The sequence below is a fragment of the Lepisosteus oculatus genome, chromosome 5 (assembly GCF_040954835.1).
Source record: "Lepisosteus oculatus isolate fLepOcu1 chromosome 5, fLepOcu1.hap2, whole genome shotgun sequence".
In the NCBI taxonomy this organism is placed as follows: Eukaryota; Metazoa; Chordata; class Actinopteri; order Semionotiformes; family Lepisosteidae; genus Lepisosteus; species Lepisosteus oculatus.
In genome coordinates this window covers 1,212,173-1,224,584 of record NC_090700.1, presented here as the reverse complement: position 1 = coordinate 1,224,584, position 12,412 = coordinate 1,212,173, and the positions used below count along the sequence as shown (strand labels likewise).

At 42.9% G+C, this 12,412-nt stretch overlaps 1 protein-coding gene across 5 annotated transcripts in view; it reads left to right on the top strand.

The window, feature by feature from the left end:
* sgcg (sarcoglycan, gamma) overlaps window positions 1-12,412 on the top strand; it is a 65,670-nt gene that overhangs the window by 29,523 nt on the left and 23,735 nt on the right. For 3 of the 5 annotated variants that reach the window (XM_015341458.2, XM_069189820.1, XM_015341457.2), the window contains exons 2-3: window positions 2,272-2,469; window positions 11,679-11,780. In XM_015341458.2, coding sequence (XP_015196944.2) covers window positions 2,275-2,469; window positions 11,679-11,780 — 297 coding nt within the window. In that variant the 5' untranslated portion in view covers window positions 2,272-2,274. The remainder of the gene's footprint in view (window positions 1-2,271; window positions 2,470-11,678; window positions 11,781-12,412) is intronic. The other 2 variants (XM_015341459.2, XM_006627727.3) reach the window with 1 other exon arrangement.

Sequence of the window (12,412 nt, the reverse complement as noted above, 5' to 3'; positions counted from 1 at the left end):
TTTTTCGTTCAAGCACTTTAGGTTAGGGATGGCATTGGAAATGGGTCACTTTTCAGAACCAACTGTTGGGCGGGCAGGTTTTGTGTCTTTCCCAGCTTAACAGAAAAGTGAAACATGGAAGTCTCTCCCTAAGAAATCCACCATTTCTGCATCGGCCGGCTACAGCTCAGTCACTCTCGGAGCCAGCTGGGAGCCTGGAGCCCTGAGCACGAGTGCCCCAGGGAGCTTGATTTCTAGACCCAGTCACTCTGAAGGAGATGAGAGGGGATTTCAGTTATCATCCAGGTGGGGCTGCACATTGGTGGTGGTGTAGGGGATCCCCATTACCTGTGAAGCGCTTTGAGTGGAGTGTCCAGAAAAGCGCTCTATAAGTGTAAGCAGTTATTATTATTATTGAATGAGCTGAAGGCCTATACATAACCAGCTGGGAAAGGCAGGAGACCAATCGCGTTGGTAACGTTCTGCCTGCTGAGCACCCGAAGCCACTCCCTGGTCTGGGGGCGACATGGTTTTATTGGACTGAAAGGGAGATAAGGACTGCTGTTTATTTTGTGGAGCGTGTGGATCTTCAGAAAATTTGCCTTTTGGGCAGTTGCTGCCAGGTTTTGCCCAGTGTGGCGCTTCATGTCACGTCTTTGACCTCCCCTGGTGCCCCCAACCCGTTCCCGTTCAGAGGTGGGTGTGCACGTGAAAAATCCGTTCTTTTCTGCCGTCCGCTGCTATGGACCTTGCAGGGACAGTGATGGAATTCTACAGCTCCAGTTTCCCACCCCTTCAGATTTCCAGGGGTGGACTATGTTTAGAAAGAGCCGCTAAGACCTACTGATTGACAGAAGGGTAGGACTCACAGTGGAGGAGCACAGATTGACTTCAGAGTTACAGATTTTAAAATACGGCCATTTTGTAATCTTGATAATTTAAGGTTGCAAGCCCCGTGCCACACGAAAACATTTTAGGTAATTATGGCTAATTTACAGCAATTTGGACTCATTTTTAATACCTGTTCTCAGCAGCTGTCATCTTGTTCCCTAACTGAATTGAAATGAAATGGGGCACTGTTACCATGTCACTTAGTTCTTCAGCTGAACTTCAGTGCTGAGGGTATTCTACCAGTATGAAATGAATTTGTCTGGCATTACTCTGACATTTAAATCTCTTAGTCTTTGGGTTTCTTGCTTTTACGTAAGACAATAGAAATTATTTTGATTGATGGAGAAGTTCAGTTAAAAACGGTGGAAAACTTTGTATCTGAAATCAGAAGCTATAAAATTTCCCTTGAACATTTCAGTCTTAGAATCCCACACAGCAAGTATATTTGCTGTAGGTGAAACCCCCTAGACTGTGCTGTCCTGCGTTCCATACAGTGCTGGCTCTTTCCCTGAATACTGCCTGGTTCTCCCTGAAAGAGCAAGACCACTTGAGCATCTTTTCTTTCCTGCTTATCAATCTTGTTATTCCAGCAGTAGTTTTATTACCTATATATCCTGAGAAAGCGCTGAAATGTTACTTTTGACTTTGGTCACAGATACCGAAGGAATGTGTATATATATAGCTACACTGTTTCTATAAATCTGCTGGACAATTTACAATAGATTTGGGTGAGAGGACGTTTTATAGGCAGAATCACATATTAACGTGACATCTAGTTTTCAAGTAAGAGGTTTCTCCCTAGACTGCCAGAGCAGTAGTCTGTGAAATTGCTTGGAACCAGAATTCCAGATGGACAGTGTGTCCATGGCCAAAGAGATCCTCGCTCATTGTTTTAGATTTTCACTGCTTAACACTATGCTTTACACAGCCAGTTGTGGCAATCTTTTCTGCCAACAGGAGTTTAAAGCCCAAGAACCGTCATCCTTTTGTGTTGCCGTGTTTGGATGCAGATCCTGAGTTAGCTTTATTAATTAGAATATCTAAGGAAGTTGCTTAAGTCCACTTCCCCCCTGAAATAAAGAAGGATGTAAGTGGAACAAAACTCAGTTTCTGTATCTGCATACAGAATGCTGCTGTGATTTTTTTTTTACCTTGTGCCTCCTGTGTGCTGGTGCCTGACCTGGCAGAGGTCAAGCCAAGGTTTGTGGCCTGATGCCTTTCCCTCCTGACTGGCTGACAGCATGGGTCACGCGTGGATCAGCAGGCTGTCTCGCCCCCCGGATGAAAGAGCAGGAAAGGAGGCCTGTGGACTTGCTTTCCTTGCTTGTTTCCTTCGACCGCAGTGTTGGGTACCTTCTGTGAGCCCCTGGGTTTCACAGACGGGCCTGGTGTCTTTTTCAGCAGATGGTACGGGAGCAATACACATCCACGACGCAAGGCACGAGCCTCCCGCGCCACGAGAGCCAGCATGTCTACAAGATCGGGATCTACGGCTGGAGGAAACGCTGCCTCTACCTGTTCATCCTGCTCATGCTCATCATTTTGGTTGTGAACCTCGCCCTGACCATCTGGATCCTCAGAGTGATGTGGTTCAATGCGGTGAGTGTGTGCTCTTCTGGCATCTCTGCCTCACGGTATGGGCTCTCGGAAAGGTTTCTAAACGAGGTGCTCGTAGGGTTCTGGTGGGACTCTCGGCGTTGGTATGTTGGCAGGAATCTGAGGGAATCTGTGTCTGAAGGTGATGTGCTGCTGGAGACGTGTTTTTTGGGGCGATTTCAAACCTGGGTTGAGAGAAACTCTCTGCAGTCCTGATTAATGTTCAGTTCTCGGTGGGGGTTCAGTAGCTGTGCTAGTATACATTTTCAAGATGAACATATGCAGAACTCTAAAAAGCAAAGTGGGCTTTCATCATAGAAAAGGTTTTGAATTGGCACTTTTAAAATTAATGTTTAAAAAAGTTTAAAAATAATGATTTCCATTAAGACATCTGATTCGGACATTGGCAATTTCAAAATAAGTGCCAATATAAGAAATAAGAAGATTTCTTCTTATTCAAAATAAGAAGGACGCTTCTTCGCTTCCTACACTGGCTATGTCCCTGACCTCTACAAACGATATATTGATGACTGCGTCGGTGCCGCCACATGCTCCAACGATCAGCTTGAGTTCTTCCTGCACCATTTCACCAACTTCCACCCGTCCCTCAAATATACGATTAACATTTCTTCCACCACTCTTCCGTTTCTAGACATCCACTTGTCTATCAACTACCCCCGACTGTCCACTTCAGTTTATTACAAACCCACGGATTCACACAGCTACCTCCTGTACAGCTCATTTCACCCCAACCACACTAAAAACTCTCTTCCTTTTTCACAGTTCCTTAGGTTACGACGATTATGCAGCGACGACATCGACTTCGAGAACCTTGAAATGTACTCATTTTTCATCAACAGAGGATACCCCAGCAGTGTGATTGACAGGGCCCTTGCCCGAGCCAAAAACACCCCCCGGACCATCAACCCGATCAGGAACTCCCGCCGTAACAACCGCATTCCTCTGGTGCTTCCTTACCACCCTAACACACTTCCTATCCCCAGGACCATTAACCAGAACTTTTCCATCCTACAGGATGATCCCTCCATTGGGGCCCTCTTTTCTGATCGCCCTATCATCTCATATCGCCGACCACCTAATCTGCGTAACCTCCTTGTTCACAGCTCCCTTGACCGCCCTCAGCAACCATCCACACCAGGCACTTTCCCTTGCAAAAGAGCTCGCTGTATCACCTGCAAGTACACAGCCACCACCACACTCATTCAAGGCCCCTCAGGACAATTCCGGATCACCCAGACAGCATCTTGTACCTCCAGCAACCTTATTTACTGTATCTCTTGCAGTAAATGCCCAGCCATCTACATTGGAGAAACAGGAAGGTGACTCGGAGACCGTTTCAGAGAACACGTCAGGGCTGTGAAGATTAAAGATCTCTCCAAGCCTATTGTTTCTCATTTCACCTCTGACGGCCACGACCACTCTAATCTCTCCGTCAGTGTTCTCAAAGACAGTTTTCCGAACTCATACATCAGAAAGACCACCGAAACTAAAATTATTCTGCAGCTAGGATCACACATTCTCCTTTCCCTTAACGACAGACTACTGTTCTTTTAAATTTTCTCCATTCATTGGAAGTTTCATTTCACACCTCTCTGCACCCATTCTGACTTCACACCTCTTGATTGGCCTCTCTTTCTGTCCCCTGCTCCCGCCTCTCACTCCTCCTCCCTCCCAACCTTTGTTCTCCCGCTACTTTACCTTTGCCTACTGCCCTGTCTCTGTCACACCTGAAGAAGGCTCCACGGCCGAAACGTTGTGTTCTCTTTCTTCTTTTTTTCAGCATGGAATAAACCTATTACTTGTAACTTTCAAAATAAGATTTCTAAATATCTTGGTTTTATCTTGAATAATAAACTCTTCTTCTCAGACATCCTCATATCATTATCTGACATATCTTAACTCATCTGACAGTGCAGGAAAATCTGTATACTGATGACTTTGGCTTCATCTGTTACACAGATATTATTTATAGAGAACTCTCTTGTCAGAGTTGACATTCAATCTAAAGCACAAATTTTCTGGCAACTTCAAAGCAGTTTATTATCGTCCTGTATTATACAGTCAATGATGAGATGCAGGCTGACATGTCAGGCAAGAGACACATTTCTGATGTATGAGTTTTCTAGGTCTCCTTGTCAGAGGGATGTCCATTAATGTTGTGTGTGTCCGCACTTTTCTGCGGTTAAAACAACAACTGTCCTGAAGCAGAGTGATTTAAGATTGAGATGAAGAAGGAAAAGCAATTGACAGGGTGAGGGTGCAAAGTAAAACAACAAAACAGTGGTAAACAATGCTGCATTTGACTTTGAGGTGGACTCCATTATTTTTTCTACCATAATAATAAACATATCAGAGTGTGTGAGGACATTAGACAACACATGGTGTTACGGGCATGATGCAGGCCATCACATGCTGAGAGGTTTAATGAAGTCTTGTACAATTAAATTAGAGTGTGCAGTATGTAAAGATGGGGCTATCACAGGAGATTGTTATTTTCGTTCCATAGGTTGGGAAAAAAAACATCAGGGACATCAGAAACTGACAGTAAAATGATGGATGCTAGTTATATAGGTTATAATGTCTCTTTAATTAGCCAGTGTTGATCTTGTCTTTTCAAACAGTCAACAGGGGTCAGAGACTCATTAGCGAACTGTGAATGCATGGGATGTGGGATCAGTAGAATGGGAAGGGAATGGGAACGGCTGTAGGTCTGCTTGAAGCGAAGGACAGGTTCGTCCCAAGACCAAATCCATCAAAGACTAGAAAACAGCGTATTAAAAATCATTCAATACATTAATAGAAAAGAAAGAAAGAACTTTATAGAAAAAAGAACAGCATCAAATCAAAAAAGGAGAACTGCATTAAGAACAATTGTGCAATTAATTTGTAATTTGTGCAATCGCACCATATTAGAAACTCCAAAAGAGAGAAAAGAATATTGTATTGGAGGCGAAGTAAAATAGGCGACATGCTGCAGGCTGAGGAAACAGGTTCCTTGTTCGGCAGTATGAGCACATTCAAGGCCTAAGTGTTACAGCACTAGAACCCAGGGGCACCAGAAAGGCGTTTTCCCCCACTTTTAAAATTGGGGTGTAATACCCCTCACTTCCTGGAAATGTGTGCAGCAGGAAAAGCTCACATGATCCCCATGTGGCTCACGACTCCGCGTCAGCCGTAGAAATGAGTTTTCCCTTCGCTCTTCCACATCTTCTCGAGCTGCTGGCACCTTCTCTGGCCAGCACAGCCCCTAGCCCGTCCCGTCAGGAGCACAGGCGTGCTTCGGCCAGCTCGCCGGAGACCGCGTGCAGAAGCATCAGCCCCGTGCTGGTGGATCAGATACTGTCTGCCTGCACGGCTGACCACAGGGCCCTTTGACGCTGAGATAACACTCCATTCCCCTTCGATGAAGTCGTCCCGGTAATTTTGTCCTGATCAGACACAGTGACGGCATGAAGTTGAAACACACTGCCTATGGAAGTGTGTAAAGTATGTAGTGACTCTGCAATTGTAAATGAACATCCCAGGGCACTGTGACAGCTGGGTGGGAAAAAAATCATGGGGACAGTTGGAAAGTTTTAATTGGGGAGGGGAAGGGGAGACATCCTTTATATAGCTCTCCTCTGTAGACTGTTCCAATGAACTGCCGTGATGACTCCTGGGAGTGGAGGGGGGCTTGAGCTCATGTTACAATATTTTCCAGTGTCAAATATTCTGAACAGTCCTTGGCTGTCCTTTACGAAAGTCCCACCTCAGTAACTTCAGCCATGGACTGACAAGTTGTGACTCAGTTAGATATTGAAGATCACAGCATGTTTCAGTGCCGATTGATTTTACAAGTATTTGTAAACAGCGTCTAACTGTTTACCCTGACAGCGTTTCTGCTCAATGTATCTGCTTTCTGTTATTCAAATAGCAGATTGTAGTCAAAGCCGACCTTGAGCTGCTCCTTTAGGTGTCTGGTGGCTCTGAATGTTTTTTTTTAAGAAGGCACCGAATACCCAAAGAAGCTCCTCTCTGCTGCTGTCAAAAAAAGACATTCCTCTAAGTACACCATGTGGGATTTGGATCTTGGATCAGGCACACAAGTAAAGTCAATGGTGTCTGAGTGCATGTCTTTCTAGTAGGAGCAATATCGGATTTTGTGTGCTGAATTAAATACTCATGTACTTTCTGAATTGGAAAATGAATACAGACAATGTGCAGAGGGCTTAATGTTTAACGACAAAACTTCTAGTGTTGTACAAAAATGCCACTTGTCATCTGTGAAATGAACGCAGCAGTGAACAAAGAGCTTGGTTTTTGTGGAGGATTATGGCTTTTGGTTCTAATCCAAGATGAGTTTTAGTTTATGTGGCCTTCTGACACCTTGGTGTTGCTGGGGGTGTTTTCCAGTCTCTTATACTGCAAGTGATTCTTTGGAAGATATTAGTGTGCAGCTCTCTTTGTCCCTATAGAGACTGGCTGAGTGATATGTATTGGATTAAGTGTTGCTCCCCAGAGGCTTGTACTTAATTCACACAAGCGACATTGATTCACTATCACTGTTGGCACACAGCCCAGGAGGGATAATTCTTCAATGAAATTGGTATCTGCAGAACTCTGGTCGTCAGAAGCATCTCAGACAGAACACTCATTACAGATCACTATCTAGTAACTGGAGCCAGATGATGGTCTGTTCGGGCTCCTCCATTGGCGGGTAAATATTACTTCTTGTGTTTTCATTGACTGTCATTGAGTTTATAGAATTTGTCGACTCCCAAGACAGTAGATTGTGCGTGCAATAATTTAACATTGCCTTACTTAATCTCTATTAAAAAACCATTGGGCATTGACCCCGTGGGCTGTATCAGATTTGTCACAGATGGGAGCAAAAATCCTCAGAATCTTCAGCAATATGAAAACATGCCGTTTTTGCAGAGGTTACCTAAATGAGAAAATGGAATAAGGATGGCCTTCAGTTCTGATGTAGAGGTATTTCTGTACTTGGGTATATGAAAGGATACAATTAAAAAGATCATGCAATAAACTGTTTCTGTTTGTTAGTGTATATTTACATTTCATTGTGCCATTTGGGTTTTTCAAACGGCCCGCATAAAAGTATGGTGTAATACCCTTTCTGAAATATTCTTAAACTTCGACTGTCTTTTTTACCAGACATGCTCTGGTAAATCCAGAAATCGGGACCAGATTCATTTTGTATTAAAAAAAACATTACAAAAAACAGCATGTGAGTTATGTTAAGCTGTGAAATAAGGTGAGCTGTCATTTTCTTTACAAGATGGGAAGAAAGATAAGCTAAAAGCACTATATCTTAAGTTGTTGGATGTTACCGAGAACTGAAATAAATTAAGCTAAGAATTATTTTCCCCAATTAGAAGGTCTGAAAATTAAGTCGAACCAGTGAAGCATTCACCTCGTAGGCAAAGAGGCCCGATCAAGAGAGAAGGTCATGCTGGTGAGTTCAATAGGCGGCACCTACATTTCTCAGAGCAGATGGGCCGTCCAGCGGTATACTTCACCACAGCGTGCGATGGGGGCCCAGACACCTGCACCAGTGTGAGCCAAGAGGAGAGTGTTGTGATGAAGGACCAGCACACTGATGGGCAAAAGCGGTCATGGATCCCCAGCAGTGCGGTAACATGTCAGCTCCTCGGAGTTTTGTAGCCTCGGCTCCTTCCTTTTCAAAACATACCCATTCTGTGAAGGGGCACTCCCGCATCGGATCCATATCCACCCATTCAGTACGAGCCCAACAGACCTGCGCTCTATCTCACTGGCTCCTCGGAGTCCCGCCCAATGGCAGGGTCCGTCCGGCAGGAATTCAAGTCCACAGCCGTCTCTTAGGCAAGATGCAGCTCTCTGTGAGTTTAAGAAAAACACACACTGATATGCACCGATGCAGAAAGGACCTGAACCTAGAAAGGTTCAATTATTGTAAAGAAAGTTTGGTTTGGCTTGAAGAACGCCCGATTGTTCTGGATAATTGGTGTGTCTCAATGATTCACTCTGCATTCAGCAATGATTTCTTCACTGTACTTGTACACTGGAATCCATGAAGCATAGAATGTTTCTTTCTGTGTTCTGTGTCTTTTTTAATTGTTCTGTTGGTGCCATTGATTTTTCCTTTACACTCCTCGCTCTGTTGCTTTCTCTTCTCTTACTGGCATTTAATGGAAGATAAATAAAGACAGATTGCAATGTCACATTCAACACACTACAGCAGATCTGCACAATTGGCCCAATCGGTGCTGTCACTGTAAAGTGATTGCATGTTCCTTTCCAATAGCTTTTGCTTTCAGTTGTTAATATACTGCAGCTAACCACTGAAAACACTGAGATGATGCTGGGAGGTCTTTTAGTAATTTTGTTTTCAAAGGGTTTTGCCACTGTTAGTTATTTCTTCTCTTACTTAGTGTCATTGCTAATATTTTGCAAAAATAAACTCAGACCCTTGGTTTACATGGATATTTAGGTTTGTAAAAATGTTTCTCCAGTCATGGGAATCCATATATATGTTAGAACAAAAGAAAAGAGCAAACTGATGCAAGATTCACTATCACTACTGCACAGAGAGAACCTCATAACACTGACAGAATGAGAGTGGAACGTTATCACTGGAATTGCTTGGAATCCTCCACACCTGGCTAGTTTTCCTTTGCCCCAGAGTTGAGCGAGTACTGGCTTTTGCCGTGATCAACATTAAGTGAGATGCATCTGTTCCTTGGCTGCCTTTAAACCTGCTGACACCTCACCAAGCTAAAGGGTGGCAGTGGATTTGAAATGACAGGGTTAGCTTGACAGGCTGTACACTCAGAATGTGAGGATGAACACTTATTTGAATATAGCCTGAACCTGTCTCATGCATGATACCGCATGCTGTTAGAAATCCTGACACACACAGTAAAATACATTGTACGTTCCTCAAAGTCCCTTTCCACTGGACACATTTTTCCTTAAGCAATTGGTAGAATGATTGGTGTCATCAGTGTTACCTTCTCCAGTTGCAGAGCTCAAGCCCCAGCGAGAGGTACTATACAACATTTTTAGTTCTCCATAAACATGAAGCTTAATGATCGCCCAGTGGTCTGATTTCACCGGCTCTCGAAAACAGTGGTCTGGGCAGCACAGGGATTGTGAGACTTCTTGGGTGCATCAAGGTGCTGGTACAGGTGGTGGTGAACCAGTAGGTGGTGCTCTTCCCTCTGATCTAGAACATCCAAGCCATGTCCCAGTGACTGGGGACACTGTGCTGTGGGTGATGCCACCCTTCAGTTGAGATGTTAAACCGGGGTCCTGACTTCTTGATTGTTAAAGATCGCGTGGCACTGCTTGAAACAGTAGGGGTGTTAGCCTTAGTGTCCTGGTTAAACTCCACTCTGGGCTTCTACAATGTGGCCTTCCTAGAGTTCCTCCTCAATACAACCACTGAAACTCTCTCTCACATCTCTACCTATGTTTCTGTCAATTAGTTTTATTAACAAAATTGTCATGATGGTATACGATTTGCAGATTACCCAAACATTATTTTCTACATATATATCTTAATCAGATACATATGCTCTATGGCTAAGGCCCCTGTCTAGGTGAAACAAATAGCACCCTGCCTCAGTCCACCTAATCAGATTCCACCCAGGATAAAAGGAAAAACAGATTTCATTGCTGGAGACAGCCAGTCATTTTCAACTGCTTTCAGATGTTACAGACAACTGTTCGTTGCAGAAATGGTTTGGGTTACATACATTTATAGCATTTCCTTTTGCTCACCATACCTGTGAGCTCTTTCACATTTCCATATCATTTCACAGATAAAAAAACTGACACAATTAATGCAGCTTGTGCATTGTTAAAGTTATATCATTTTTTTCTACCTATTATTTTTCTAAATGTGTTTCTCTTGACAAAAACATCGACTCTTCTTTTTGTTATAGCACATTCTAAAGATCATCAGGTGAAATGCTGACCCTCTATAGAATCATTTCACATCTTGTAAAAGATTTAATTTGTCAGCCAAGATAACCACTGTGAGCTGAGAAGCATCCAACAGACCAGAACAGCACAAATTAGAGTGAAATTATCCAAGTTAATTTAATATTGAAGCCCATAATACGTTAGTTTACTCTGCCTTGTAAAACCGCCGAATGATAAATGTCTTCTTGATGCCTTGAGGGTCTCTTCTGCTTTACAAACCAAACCTGAAAGGATGAGATTGGCATCACATTGTCACGCTGGACGAGTGAGCTGGTTAAGAGCACTGCAGGCCAAACATGTAACTGTGCAATGGGTGTGATTTTCTTCCTTCAGTATTATTAGGCTATGAAAGAATAGTGCTTCATTTCAAATTAATGAGATTGCACTGAGCATTTGGCTGTTTAAGTGCTCAGACCTGAAACTAGACTGTCTGGGACTGTTTGTGTGATTGTGGTGTATGATTGTAAGGAGAACTGTATCTGTTGTGAATAACCAATAATGTAATTCATGAACTCGCTGTCTTAATGTTTAATCATAAAACTAAGGCACAATGGTACTGTAGATACACTGCTTTATTTCTTGTGAACAATATCACTTCAAGACTTGAAAATAATTTGTGTTGAAATTTACCATGTTCCAGAGGTTGTCCTAATGTCTACAGGCCTTTCCTGAAAACAGCTGGATGAAATACAATGAATTGTCATGCTCCCTGTGTGTGAAAGTTAAAGTATGTCCCAGTGAAAGCTGGGGGTATGAAGAAGCAAAATAATAAGCAGACTAGATAGAAAGTGGTTCCTCATTTGCAAAGGCAGGTGGAAGCTGAGTAACTTTAGGGTGATGAAATTGAACTTCAAAACACTGAGCTTCAGTTTCAATGAGCAATTATTGCGACAAGATTGTTGAAAATAATTCTAGAAATAATGTATAAATATTGTATGTAGTTGCAAAATGGACTTTGACATATTTAACCACGTTTTAGTCATTTTATCAATAACAGGGAGCAATACCACTCTGTGGTATTCAGAATAGGAAGACAGTGCTTTCTCTTGCAGGGACAACCCCTGATGTCTTCATTGGCCACTTCAGGAATGTTGTACAAATAGTTAACATACTGGGTAAAAATAAGAAGGTAAAAAAGTTCCAACTGTGATAATCCAAAACTTCCAAGGATTTATTTCAATAGAGTGCTTTTCTTACTCTCTTTCTTTCTGACTTTTTTGCAGGAAGGAATGGGACTTTTAAGAATAACAAGTGATGGGCTCAGACTTGAAGGAGAGTCTGAATTTCTCTTTCCACTCTATGCCAAAGAGATTCACTCCAGAGAGGTAGGTGTGATTCTCAGGCCGATAAACAGAATTCCTTTCTGTGTGCTATAACCCTCATCCTTACCAGATGGTTCAGGTGGGTAGCTGCGTAAGCATGCGTAGGCTGCAAAGGAACAAGTAATAGGTTTATTCCATGCTGAAAAAAAGAAGAAAGAGAACACAAAATTTCGGCCGTGGAGCCTTCTTCAGGTGTCACCTGAAGAAGGCTCCACGGCCGAAACGTTGTGTTCTCTTTCTTCTTTTTTTCAGCATGGAATAAACCTATTACTTGATCCTTACCAGATGTCAATGTGGTGTAATTTAAATAACTTAATAAAGCAGGGTCTTTAAAACAAATCCTTGAGGACACATTCACAGTTGTAGTTTGCATTCTTTTGCTTGTAATATCAATACAGTCTAAAGACTGATCTAATAAATCCTTTCATCTCTAGTTGTATTGCAAGACGCACTAAAATGCTACCGAGTTTTTATGGAGAATCCTGAAGTCTCTATCCATAAGTGGTCTACAAAGAATCTTGATCTGAATATCACCTGTACTTCCTCTCTTACAATAAAGCAAACCATTTTAGCTGGTTTCGCCACTGCTGGCATGGTGGAGAGGTCTAAAAAGAGGAGGAAGGTCAGAGTCAATC